This window comes from Ictalurus furcatus, chromosome 12 (genome assembly GCF_023375685.1).
Source record: "Ictalurus furcatus strain D&B chromosome 12, Billie_1.0, whole genome shotgun sequence".
Lineage (NCBI taxonomy): Eukaryota > Metazoa > Chordata > Actinopteri > Siluriformes > Ictaluridae > Ictalurus > Ictalurus furcatus.
This window is the reverse complement of record NC_071266.1, coordinates 14,083,538-14,097,178: the sequence shown is the minus strand read 5'-3', so window position 1 is coordinate 14,097,178 and position 13,641 is coordinate 14,083,538. Positions and strand designations below refer to the sequence as shown.

The 13,641-nt window shown below is 38.6% G+C and overlaps 1 protein-coding gene across 1 annotated transcript in view; it reads right to left on the bottom strand.

The window, feature by feature from the left end:
* Positions 1-5,113: 5,113 nt before the first annotated feature.
* The window catches only part of chd4a (chromodomain helicase DNA binding protein 4a), a 30,390-nt gene continuing 21,862 nt past the window's right edge, over positions 5,114-13,641 (bottom strand). Inside the window, exons 21-41 of the mRNA XM_053638002.1 lie at positions 12,519-12,650; positions 12,310-12,427; positions 11,871-11,995; positions 11,620-11,712; positions 11,386-11,524; positions 11,018-11,187; positions 10,717-10,894; positions 10,411-10,497; positions 10,216-10,307; positions 9,975-10,108; positions 9,728-9,872; positions 9,345-9,504; positions 8,802-8,905; positions 8,465-8,693; positions 7,716-7,775; positions 7,478-7,633; positions 7,276-7,384; positions 6,258-6,390; positions 5,958-6,153; positions 5,582-5,745; positions 5,114-5,393 (exon numbers count right to left, since the gene is read on the bottom strand). Of these exons, the coding sequence (XP_053493977.1) occupies positions 5,379-5,393; positions 5,582-5,745; positions 5,958-6,153; positions 6,258-6,390; positions 7,276-7,384; positions 7,478-7,633; positions 7,716-7,775; positions 8,465-8,693; positions 8,802-8,905; positions 9,345-9,504; positions 9,728-9,872; positions 9,975-10,108; positions 10,216-10,307; positions 10,411-10,497; positions 10,717-10,894; positions 11,018-11,187; positions 11,386-11,524; positions 11,620-11,712; positions 11,871-11,995; positions 12,310-12,427; positions 12,519-12,650 (2,739 nt within the window). The 3' untranslated portion in view covers positions 5,114-5,378. The remainder of the gene's footprint in view (positions 5,394-5,581; positions 5,746-5,957; positions 6,154-6,257; positions 6,391-7,275; positions 7,385-7,477; positions 7,634-7,715; positions 7,776-8,464; positions 8,694-8,801; positions 8,906-9,344; positions 9,505-9,727; positions 9,873-9,974; positions 10,109-10,215; positions 10,308-10,410; positions 10,498-10,716; positions 10,895-11,017; positions 11,188-11,385; positions 11,525-11,619; positions 11,713-11,870; positions 11,996-12,309; positions 12,428-12,518; positions 12,651-13,641) is intronic.

Genomic DNA, 13,641 nt, shown 5'->3' with positions numbered 1-13,641 from the left:
TCCTGAACAACTTTAAATCACTCTTGAATGTTGATGAACAGATTACCTTGGTGAGGCCTGTGCAGAAACGAGTAAACACTTCTGTCATGTTGCCACCTTTCTGCATGGAGATGACACACAAGTGATCCTCCTTATTCACCCACACGAGGAATGTTTTGTTGACATTGTGCCTGACAAACATTAAAAGGGATGATTAGTTAATGGAACTGTTTGGTCCCAAATTTCTTTACATTTTAAAAAAAAATTTTAATGCCAGGATTATCAAAAACGATCCAAGTCATGCGGTGTGAATAGTTCTCTGAATAGAGAAATGATATGAACATGACCACTAAACTGGGACAACAAGTTAGCACACAGTCTCCAGTGTATAAGGGGCTACCAGAAGGCCAAGTAGTATTGCTAAGAACTTGAACAACTTTACTCAATTCATAAACGTAGCTCTAAAACTGTCAGCATGGCTCAAATGTCACTCCTGTGAACATAATTACTGAATTGAAACCACCATCAGGGCAATAATTAAGAAGTTGCAGTCAACTGGAAATGTTATGAATCAATCTGGAAAGAAAACAAAAGGAAGGACAGCACATTTGAGCTAAGTATAACATCATTGGTTAGAGCAGGGGATACTGATTTAACGGCCATTGATTTAATGATAATTATTGGTACTAGCTGTGTAATAGATAGTCACACTGTAAAAGACGTTCTACTAAAAGACTAAATCCAAATAGACATGCATATCTGTCATTTGAAAACTCTGGTCCTTGACTCAGTAACTGACTCACACAGGACACTGGTGAGTTTAAGTGAACCTCACACTGTGGTGCTCGCTAGGAAAAAGCCATTTGAAATGTAAAAATGGCTCACATGTCAACATACCAAAGACGTACCTTCTTCAAATGATGCCAAAAGTGGCGGTGTTACCTGAAAACGTCCAAACGATTTTCGCAAAGCTAATGCTCACCTTTACTGTTTCAGAAGTCCAACGCACTCACATAGAAAGGAGTGCTGTTATTTTGGGGATGACTCATTCTAACTAAAACCATCACAAACATAGCTGCTATGTCTACACGGCTGGTAATAAAGTCATCTAATTAATTAGCCCCAGGTTAATGGCTGTCTAATACTAATTAACTTTAGGAGCCCTGACATCCTACTTATTACAATATGCACTCACCGACCACTTTATTAGGAACACCTGTACACATGCTCATTTATATAATTATCCAGTTTAGCTGTTGCCAGGTAACTGCCTAACTCCAAAAAATTTAGCACATTTACATGACCAGTAAACGTTTTAGCCTTTAAGGTGTATCAATCATGACTATCAGAGGAATCAGAGGAAGTCCTGTACAGTTCAAAAAGAAAAAAAAGAAGAAAAAAAGGTTCTTAATCATTTACTATCAACAGGGGAACAAAATAAATAAATATAAAACAAAAAAAATCAATCAAAAAGCCGATAGCTCATATGATTGCAACTTTACTGATCCATGACCATTTCATGACCAGCTCGACTAGGTGTCAAGTATGACGCACACCTCTTAAATTTTTGATATTTATTAAAATAAGCTATTAAATCATATGTAAATTTGATATGAATATCACTACAGAATGGGCCCATACACAAAATATACCATAAATTAAAGCTCAATAGCATTTGAAGGGAATGACTTACAGTCACACAACCAACTGTAAAGTGTTCAACTAGGTGTCAGGTATGTCGCAGACCTTTTAGATTTTTGATATTTAACCCTACAATGCACGGAATGACAGGGAAGATGAGGCTGGAGACAGGAACACTGCAGATGAAGATGAGGATGAAGATGAAAGTTCAGGGCACAATAAGCAGAATGGTACAGAATGGTATAAGCAGGATTATTCTTGTGACAGGGAAGTTGAGGGCTCAAAAGGTTGACTGGAAGTGCTGCCTACGTAAATAATTTTTAATTCCTTTGGCTCCCATCCACAATCTAAACATGTACATGAATAAATTAAAAGAAAACAAATAAAAATGTTTGAAATATTAAAACATTTGTGTATTATCAGTTCTTTTAATTATTTCACTTATAGGACATATATTTTTTTAAGAAAACCATTCAATCCAGTACAGGTCATTTTGACCCCCTTTATGCATTCATGAAGGTTTTTTAGGTTCATGCATTGTAGGGTTAAATATCAAAAATCTAAAAGGTCTGCCTCATACCTGATACCTAGTCAAATACTTTACAGTTGGTTGTGTGACTGTAAGTCATTCCCTTCAAATGTTATTGAGCTTTAAATTATGGCATATTTTGTGTATGGGCCCACTCGGTAGTGAAATTCATATCTAATTTACATATGACTTAATAGCTGATTTTAATAAATATCAAAAACCTAAGAGGTGTGGGTTATAGCTGACACCTAGATGAACACTTTACAGTTAGTTGTGACTGTAAGTCATTCCCTTCAAATGCTATTGAAGTTAGAAACCTGTTTAATAATGTCGTATGTGACATTAGAGATGGTCCCTTAATTTAGGCATATCTGTGAATATCGAACATCCCACGTCAAGCCTACTTTATTCCAGTCAGCACACAAGGTTTCCCAGCAGAAACCTCCAGAGCATCACATTGCATCTGCCAGCTTGTCTTCTTCACACAGTGCATCCTGGTGCCATCTCTTCCCCAGGCGAGCTATCAGTTTCTGTTAAAGCAATAAATGAATTTCTCAACGTTCCAGACCATGAGGTTTTATTTCTTATTCTGGTTTATTTATATGGCAAAAAAATATAAGGCACATAATTCCCTTCAAATGCTATTGAGCTTTAAAGATGCATCATAGATGACACCTAGATGAACACTTTACAGTTGGTTTTGTGACTTTAAGTCATTCCCTTCAAATGGTTTTGAGCTCTAAATTATGGTATATTTTGTGCATGAGTCCAGTTGGTAGTGAAATACATGGCAATATTCACACATGACTTCATAGTTTATTTTATTAAATATCAAAAATGAAAAATGGTTTGCGTTATAGCTGACACCTAGATGAACACTTTACAGTTGGTTTTATGACTGTAAGTCATTCCCTTCAAATGCTATTGATGTTAGAAAAGTGTATACCAATGTCGTATGTAACTTTAGAGACGGTCCCTTAATTTGTGAATATGTGCGAATATCGACCGTCAAGCCAACTTTATGCCAGTTGAGTGATACACCTTTGCATAGCGAGCCAGAGCCCTGATCTATGTTTCAAAAAAGAAAGCATTGTGTTTCTACATGGATCCGCTGAACTGTACAGCCAAGCTGCAATCTCACACATACACACTACTCTGGTAGAAAACTCAAAAAGGCCTGTACACACATTGACATTTGAGCATTATACACACACAAGGAGCCAGAAGGACTTGATTCGAAGGTTTTGATTCATCCACTTCACATACAACTAGGGACTCTATCAAATCATTCTTCCACTTTATGGTGTTGAGTTGGAACAAGACAACTGTGTTGCATTTCTTTCTTGTGTAACTGAAATAAATGTGCCGGCTGCTAATGGATTAAATATAATTTGGCCCAAACATTAATCTTTAATCCTCCTAGAGTCAAACCTAATCCATGTTATCCCTATTCATTGTAATACGCTGAATACTTATTATGGTGTTGGCGTCTTACAACTGCACATACATAGCCTACATGATCATGTATGCGTGCACACACACAGATACATACTGTACACCCTGAACCATCAACTACAGTACGTGCCCATTCATTAAATACAGTGCCCTCGACTAAAATTGGCACGCTTGGTGAGCAAAGTAGGCTGTGAAAAATTGTTTTATTGTTTAACATTTTGTTTAAACAAGATAATAAAAATACTCTACTCTCATAGATATCAAACAATTGCAAACAAGACAGGTTTATCCAAAAAATTATCTTTGTTAAAAATAGGTGTGCAACAATTATGGGCACCATTTTAGTCAATACTTTGTGCTCCCTCCCTTTGCCAAGGTAACAGCTCATAGTCTTCTCCTACAATGCCTTATAAGGTTGAAGAATATATGGCAAGGGATCTGAGACCATTCCTCCATACAGAATCTCTCCAGATCCTTCAAATTTCAAGGTCCACACTGGTGGACTCTCCTCTTCAGTTCACCTCACAGCTTTTCTATAGGTTTCAAGTCAGGGGACTGGGATAGCCATGGCAGGATCTTGATTTTGTGGTCAGGAAACCATTTTTGTGAAGTTTTTGAACAAAAAGTTAAACAATACAGTCTAAACCTAAAAACAGACCCTTTACACTTGTCTTCTGGAGTACTATATAATGCTGCCATCTATTTATTTATTTATTTATTTATTTATTTATTTGGTTAAACCAGTGGTTGATGCATAAAATGATGGACACAGACTTCCTTTGAATTGCCAATGCAATTTGTGGGACAGAACCTGCTATAATTGGATAATGCATCAAACTGACACTGTCTCTTCCTACTTCTCACAGCCACTGGTTCTCCAGGCTGTAGCTTGATGTACTTGATCTCCTCTGAGAGTCCATTAGATGGAAAAAAAAAATGTGAACCAAAGTATGTGATTTGTCATGGCTGCAACTTCAAAATGCATTGGTATAAGCATGTCAACATGTGACGCTGTCCTGTGCATTTCAGTGTCAGCAGCTGTAGCCTTTCTAACTGGGTGGCAAAGTTGAATTTTAATTGTCACATTGATATTTCTGGACAGCAGGTTTCAAAACTCCACTAAATTAAGAAACTTTTATCACTGCAGGAATGCACATAATTTAATTGTACAGGACATATTAGTATTAGTATTATCTCTTGTCCCACAAGCCACATATCTAACTGCCTGTACGAGCATAAAACCCGCCCACTACTAAGGCTTTCAATAATCACAACTGTGCAGCTCTTCGTATCAAAATACTGCCAAATGTGGCTTTACATTTGTATGTTATTTATTGACTTCATGTGAATTTGGGGTACAAATACCTGAGAATAGTGATTTTGGTATTTGAAGACCCATGCACATCCCTGCTGACAGGGTTCCTTTCACTGCAGCTCTAAACACTATTTCTAGCAAACATTCAGCACAAGACCCAAGTCTACAAGAACTGTGTAAAAGTGGGACAAAGGTTTTTATTACTCTTTTATTTTCGGTCCCAAAAACCATCATAATAACATTATATCAATAATATTAATAAAGAAGAAATAAGAAATAAAAAAAGAAAATAAAATAGCTTCAGATTCCACAAACTCCATATTTTTGCCTACAGACTCGTGTCCATCTGTAGGTAAAGGGGTGTGGCTTCAAGCTAAGGCGAGATGTCATCTGAGGTGTCAGTCGGGAATGTAGAGGTGGTGGGTGGTGCTTGAGTGGTGGGCTTAAGCCCAGTGCAGGCTACTGCTGAGACACCTGGAACAATTTAAATATTTAAAAAATAATAATAATTAAAAAAAAAGTTTAATGGTTTAGAAAAAAAAAAAAACAACAACAACAACAACAACAACAACAAAACACCACCACAATACAGTAAAAGGCACTTCTCTAGGCTGCATGCCAGTTACACGACAGCACTATAATGAAGAGGGATAAGTCAGTACCTGCTGGGACTGTGTCTCTGGGCCTCTGCTGGCCAAACGGCTGAGAATGTTTCTTTCGGACATTTGCAGCCGCACAGCAACAGGAGGTATTCTGGCAATGGTTGCTGGGAGACGGGTGACATCTGCCTTCATGTCACTCAGCAACTCCTCAAGCTGTTTCAGCACTATTAGGGAAAAAAAAGTGAAACTGGGAAAGAATAAAGTGCCTATAAAAGCTGGTTTCACAGTCTTTTATTCAGTCATTTTATTTATCTGCATCTACAATGCACACAAGAAATCTGAATGAAAACAATTCACAGAATGAACAAACCTAAACAGACAAACTGAGTTTAGATGCTAGATTGAAATAGCCATAGTTTCTGCTGCTGCAGCCCACCTTTGTGCAGGACGGCATTGGCAGGCTTGTTGCCAGACATGGACTCCTTGCTGAGGTGCTGATGTGACTCAGCCAGGCACTCCACCTCACTGAAGCGCGTGTTCAGAGCCATGGAGGGATGAGAAGGATCCTCAGTCATGTTTAAATATGCTGCCCTTCGTAGCTGTTCCTCGATCACCAGCGCCTGCTCCAGCAGCTAACAGGGAGTGAGGAAGTAAGAGGTCAGAAAAGTAATAAAAATAATAAAATAAAATAATTTTTTAAAAATAAATAAATAAATAAAAACAAAACGCTCTGTACCTTGAATCTCCGGGCCAGGAACTTGTTTTTGATCTCCAGAAAGTTTCCTCTGTTCATTTCACCCTTAAAGGGCTCATTGAGGATTGCAAATTTTACGTCATTCTGAATATCCTGCCACCGAGCGTAACCATGTCTGAGAACAAGGAGTTAAAGATATGCATACAGTGCAACAGGCACTTGTAAGGGATTAGGGATAAGTATGGCTGCCAGTACTACCACCACATTCTGGTATTTCATCAGTTTAATTATTATTATTTTGTTTTTTTAATTTGTAGGGTTCAGTCCCAGGTCCACAGTTCAAGTCTGAGATCAGGTTACTATCTGTGTGGAGTTTGTGAATGTTCTCTGGTTTCTACCAAGTTTTCCTGTTTTCTCCCACCTCAGTGAACTGGCTACACTAAATTAGCCCTAGGTGTAAAGAAGTGTGTGAATGCGTGTGCGTTGTGCCCTGCAATGGACACGTGTCCTGCCTCGTGCACATTGCTTGTGGGCTCACCTTCAGATCCACCACCACCCTGAACAGGATAAAGCAGTTACTGAAGATGAACAAATTAATTAATTTATCAGGTCTATAAAAATATGTACGAAATTTGTTTAGATTTTTTTTTAGCTTGTGTGTGATTATTAACCTAACAAAATGATTTTTCATGTGACAGCCTGTTTGTAAACCCTTTATTAGCCTAGAGAATGCCATATATGACTGTTGGGTATAGATGCCTTAGACAATGTAGCATTTTTGAATCACCTTGGTCACCAAGTGTTTTGCTAAACTTGTTTTATGTGTTTTACCCAATACCCTTCCCTGCAAAACCAATCAGCATTTACTTGACAGACAGCATGGTGACTTGAAATGATGCACAGTAGAGATTTTGGAGTGGCATCAGTGTTACTGATATTCCATGTTTTATTACTTAATTTGGTACTAAAACTGATTCCTTCCTTGGTTCAAGAGGAAATCTCAACTAAGGATCACGTGTACACTTCAGGCACATGGAACTAGAAACAGCACAAAGGATACTGTATAATGCCAGCAAGAAGCCAGTAGTCATGCCGGCGATGCCAGATCTCATTGGTTTTCTTAGTTACAGTGGCTGCTCGCTCTTCATTCTGCCACAGGGAGTGCAACTCTGCAAAACATAATCATGTAACAAATAAACCAACAAAAAACAAAACAAAAAAAGTCACACAAACCAAAGAAATTATTTGGTCGTCTTTCTTACCGGTAAACCCTCCATCTGCAATATTGAACATGAAACGGGTCTTTGCTTTTTTCTTCTCTTCACTTGCTCCTGCTGCCACGCCATCTTTGCCACCATCACCATTTTGTAACTTGGCTGGTTCTTCTATCTTACCAGACTCCTTTTCATCCTTTTGTTCTACAAGAAGGATAAAGGTAGTGAATTTCCTTAAATAGAATTCAGTGTAGAAGTGAAAAAGTATGCATATATTGCTACCTACCTTTCTTCTCATCTGGAACAGGAATGGTGTCCATCTTCTCGGTCTTATCTTCTTTTTCATCTTATGACACAGGTGGAAATAAACATGAATTTTGGATTTCACAAAACACAACTTGCCTTAGCTGCTTTCTATCTTGCATACATATCAACATGTCTGCCTTCTAAGAAAAATATTTATTAGAGAGAGGGGCCGTCACCTAAATCAGGTGTGGACAAATCATTAGCCCGTGACCAGTTTTTTAAAATTTTATTTGTAGTTGCCCTGCTGAAATGTAGGTTTATTAGGCTGCTTGATACATCAGTTATGAGTATTTTGTTTTTGTTACATCCACCAACAAGGGAAAAAATAGCATATTGACTTATTTAAGATTCATTTAAATGCATCACACACTAAAGCCCTTACCTATATTTCCTGTTGAAGTGGCAATACTACTGTGTGCACCACACATAAATTAACTGTTAGCTTGGACATGTCAGTTTTACAACCTCAATAACGCAACAAAATACAGAACATTCCAGCTGAAACATGCAAGTATCCCCCCCCCCCCCCAAAAAAAGTAGCCAAACCTCAACCTGTTATCTGTGGCTTCTTATATCACATGACTACCACTGATATGGGCCAACGTGCTCCCTCCCAGACTAACACTATATGACCAACAGTTTATTAAAACATTCAAATCAACACTTTCCCAATGACACTGTGAAACCTTAGACAGTTTTGCTACTCAGGAGCCAATACACTTTAATCACCTTTGTTTGTGGACTCCTCCTTTATTGTTTCAGAATCTTCGGTCTTTGCCTCATCAGAAGACTTGCTTTGCTCAGCAGCTTCTCCAGTTTTCTTCTCTTTCTCCTCTTCTCCACTACCTGTTATTTTCTCGGTCTCTGTAGTGGATGCAGAGACAGGGTCTTTCTCTCCTTTTTCTTTCTGTTCAGCAGGGGAGGGTATTTTCTCGTCGTCATCAGGAATATCAATGACCTAAAGAAAGGATTTGCTTTTAACTATAATTTTAAAACTTCATAGCCAACATGGAAAGAAAAAACAAAAACAAACAAACAAAAAAACCCTATTCGAGCCATCACTCACCTCTGCTTCTGACTTCTTGCTCTGCTGTTCAGTCTCACCATCCTTCTTCCCTTCCTTCTCTTTTTCAGTCTCTTTACTTCCATTTTCTGTCTTGGAGGTATCTTCTGTAGAATGTAGAAGGAAGGTTTCATTAATAAACCCTATGTGGCTGGTCATTTATTCACAGTGGCTGATATTAAAGTAAAGAGTGTGCAGAAATAAGTCTTGATAAAAATAAAATGGGCATCCCTGGTTCTCATTGACTCATTGTTTCAAGTATCTAAGACTGAATTATGTGCTGTCTCGTACAGGATTATATTAATTGGATTTATATTTAGGGTGTATAGGGTATGGGGTTCTGTTTGTATTATCTTCATAAAACTATATGGTCTGTCGTGTTTTATTCCTTACTTGTTAAATTGAATACAAAAGTGCTCAGATCATAGGCCTTTAATGCGTGTAGCACTTACAGCTGTTTCACTTCTGTAGAAATTGCTTTTTTATTTTGTATTCAAACTGGATTTTAGCTGTAAGCCATAGAAAAGCTTGTAAGATGAAGCAAACCTGGAACTGGTGTGTTGGGCTGTATGTCCGCTGGAGTGCCAGTGGAAGGAGTTTTCCCTGGTGAGTCAGGGTGGCCAGCAGCCGCGAGGTTTTTATTTTCTTCCAGCTCCATCATCCAGGGCATGGACCACTGACCATTCACATGCTCAAATTCTTGCACCTGGAAACAGACAGCGTGCACAACCATGAGTTGCAAAAGCTCGAAAATTAACTGAACAAAACACAGCTATGACAGTAGTAGACAGAAGACACTTTACAAGCTGTCAAACAAACATTTATTTAAGTAAAATCTGATCTTTTAACCAAATGAATGATCAAATACAGCCTGTGCAGCAGAACAGAACTACGAACGAGCAGGCGAACATTACTTCAAAAGGTTTTACCTTCTTTCGGATGAGTGACATCACCCCAATTCGAGTAAGAACATGCTGCCGTGACAGCCCTTCTCGTGGCACACCATCAGCAAAGGTTTCAGCACCGTCAGCACCAGGCTCACACAAGTGCCTCATAAAAAGTGACACATATGCCCTGTGGAGGGGGGGCAGGGGTGGGGTTCAAGATTACATAACGCCTAGCCAAAGATTCCTGATACAAGTCACGAATGGAACAATGAACAAGGTTGATGCATACTTGAACTCCTTTTCAGATTTCCCTCGTAGGTCTCTAACCAGCCACTGGGTGGTGAAAGCATCCTGAGGTGGCATTCCATACCGCATTACAGCATTTAAGAAGGCCTTCCGTTGGCGTGCATTGAAACCCAACACCTAAAACATAAATGCACATGTTAAAGGGGGGAAGCCCCTACTGATACTGTAAGGTTATTTCATTGGTGATTAAATTTACATTAACAAGCAAGCTTGAATAAGCTCACCTCAATGTTGCCTCCAACTCTGGCCAGCAGGGGGGGCAAAGGCTTATCCTTGTCATTTCTGAGCCCTTTTCGGTTAGGTCTACGGGAGTTTGCTAAATTTAAAAAAATAATATAACAGATTAGCACAGTCAAAATAGCCGCATTTCAGGTCGAGCAAATGTTTCACAGACGCCTTGCCACAGATGAAGCAGTTACCTTCTGCCCGCTCATCAAAGTCCTCATCTCCTTCTTCTGAGGCAACGGAGTAGTCTGACTGACCATCAGACTGGTCATCCTGCCAGTCTGTTGTGAAAAGAAAAACAAAAGTAATACGGCCAAAATTAAAGGACAAAATTTAAAATATTTCAATTACTGCAATATGTGGTACTGCATCACATATAAAGGCTGGCCTTCGTTTAGTTCATTCTCTGATCGCACCAATTCCATAACTTCAAAACGCAAAAGTTTGTAATTTAAACTTGAACACCATGTGAATTTGTGCTTAAACACTCCGTCTGATACCTCTGTCCTCCTGGGAGCCGTCATTGTAGTTGACTTGTTTACGGATGCGCTTGCCCTTGCCAAGGTTGCGTGCCAAATCTTCCTGCTGCTGCTCATAGTGGTGCCGAAGCAACTTCTCCCAATAATCTGGATCCACACTCTCCTCCTGCTTAATGATCTCTCTCTGCACCTCCTCCTCCTGTTACAGGAAATTAGAGGAGACAGTTTAACCTCAGGATTCAACACATCATCTTGCAGTTCAACACAAAGATGCTTTTGTTCTACAATATAGGTTGTCATAAAAGATCTGCTACACACTAACCTCATCTTCCTCATCCTTGACCACATACTGAGCCACTTTGAAGGAACTAAGATACTCGTTCATACTCTGAAGCTCTGTGTCATCTGTAGCATCCTGGTTACGGTCCAGCAGCCGGTCTATGGCCTTATCGTCATAGTGAATCACACTGCTGTCCTCCTCTTTGTTCTCCCCTAATAAAAGGTGGTCAGAAAAAAACATTGCTGGTATTTAACTATGGTTATTTTTATATAATAGGTCCAAGTGTGTGATCCACAGATTTGATCAAGAAAAATCCTGCTCATCTTCCTCCCTTACAAAACAGAGCAAATTAAGGCAAAAACAAACAGGTTAGAATGTCAAGTTCTCATAAGGCAATGTAACGCAATCACCTTCGCCATCGTCCTTGAACAGTTCCTCTGTGCCGAATTTGAGAATGTCATCAAGCTCTTGCTTAGACATGGACCCAGTTTTGGAGCCCAAGCCAGGTCGTACCACCAAGTGGGTCAGCATCATCTTCTTCTTGGCCACCTATGTAAAAGAAAAGAGAGGCATAGAAGTAAATGTAAAGGATGCGTAAAATAGCTCTCAGAGGTTCAGTAAAATATTCTAAAAACAGGCAATACCTGAGTAATTCTTTCCTCAACAGAGGCTTTGGTGACAAAGCGGTAGATCATGACCTTTCTGTTCTGACCAATTCGGTGAGCTCTGCTGAAGGCCTGCATGAGAAATAAAAAATAATTTATATATATATATATATATATATATATATATATATATATTTATATATTTTTTTTAATTACAAACAACTCGAAAGAAGGCCAAAATACTGTTTAGGTGTATACAAGGAAGGCTGTGATGTTGCAAATAAACTTGCCTGAATGTCATTGTGAGGGTTCCAGTCTGAGTCATAGATGATAACCGTGTCAGCTGTGGCCAGGTTAATACCCAAGCCTCCAGCTCTAGTAGATAGAAGGAAAACAAACTGAACAGCACCAGGAGCTGAGGGACAAATGAGAATAGTTCAGCCTTCCTTAGACAACAAGACACATTTATTGCTAGAGAATGTCACTAAATTTTTGGAATAGTAATTTTTGTGCACACAAGGTTTCAGTGCTTGAATTAACAGTGCTGACCATCAGCTCTCACAGTAGCATTTACTTGCCAGTGAAAAAAACAATATACAGGTTCACAGTTAATTTACAGAGTTGTCTCACACCACAAGTGGAAAAGTGCTATTAGAGGATTGTTAACATCTGTTATTCTGCCTAGTAGTGTCTTGGTCAGTACAATTTAATCTATAAACAAATACTTACCATTGAAGCGGTCAATGGCTTCCTGTCTCATTGCCCCAGTGATACCTCCATCAATACGTTCATACTTGTAGCCCTCATTCTCCAGGAAGTCTTCCAGCAGGTCCAACATTTTAGTCATCTACATCAAGTAACACATGAATAAACCATTTCCCCTCTTATGGATAGAGCTTGGCTTGTGACTGCTTGTGTATATATGCACGTGTATGTACCTGAGAAAAGATAAGCACTCTGTGCCCTCCCTCTTTCAGCTTGCGAAGCATTTTATGAAGCAACAGCAGTTTCCCAGAAGACTTTGTGAGGGCACTGCCATCATACATCCCATTTGGCATCTTGGGTGCTTCCTATTTCAACCCACCAGGAATCAGTTTATAAACAGTTAACAGTCCCAAACTCTACATCAACTATATTCAGACCTGCTCAGACCTGAGAGGAATACCGCATATACAAATCACTTGTCTAAGGTAAAAACTGGTGTGTATATCTGGAGTTTGCATACACTTTCTTCCTATTCTGGAACCAATACACAGAGAAATTAATTTTATTTATTTATTTATTATTATTATTTTTTTTTAGATATTTGCAAACATTTGATCATCTTTGAAACTGTGATGTTTGAGGGTTTTCTTGCATGTACTGACTATTTCAAATCCACCCACAACTTCTGAATGGGATTCAAAACCAGGCTTTGAATAGGTCATTCCATAACCCTCAATTTCTTTTTGAGACATTCCTTGATGGATTTGCTAGTGTGCTTATGATTGTTATTGTTGTGGATAAAAATGTCATAAAATAAACATGAGGGAGACCTAGTATCCAGTAAAGGGGAGAAGAAGAAAAGACAGGCACCAAGACACACAGAAGCGGTGTGAGGCGGATATTGACTGATATTGAATATTGAATTGGATTCACACTTTAAAGATCTTAGGTCTTTAAGAGTAATACACTATGGTTTATTAGTCAAGAAGTCAAAAAGAAGTATACGAGCTGAGGAGTGCTAACACACACACACACACACACACACACACGTACAGTCAAGGGCGGGCAAGTAGACACAACATACACACACATGAATAACTTTATAAGAATAATGAAAAAGGAGTAATAAGATATTATAATATCTTATAGTAATAGAGAAACTCTCTATAAAAAACAATAGTAGGATATGCAGGACAGTAGAACTGTAATGATATTAAGGAGTAGGAAGTACAGTAAACCGCTTTTCAAGTAGTATAAATATATATAAAATAAGAAATATAGAGCAAACATGTAAATAAATTATAAGCTAGAAATACAGAGAAATGTAACTTACTCATAATTCAGATGGTGAAGATT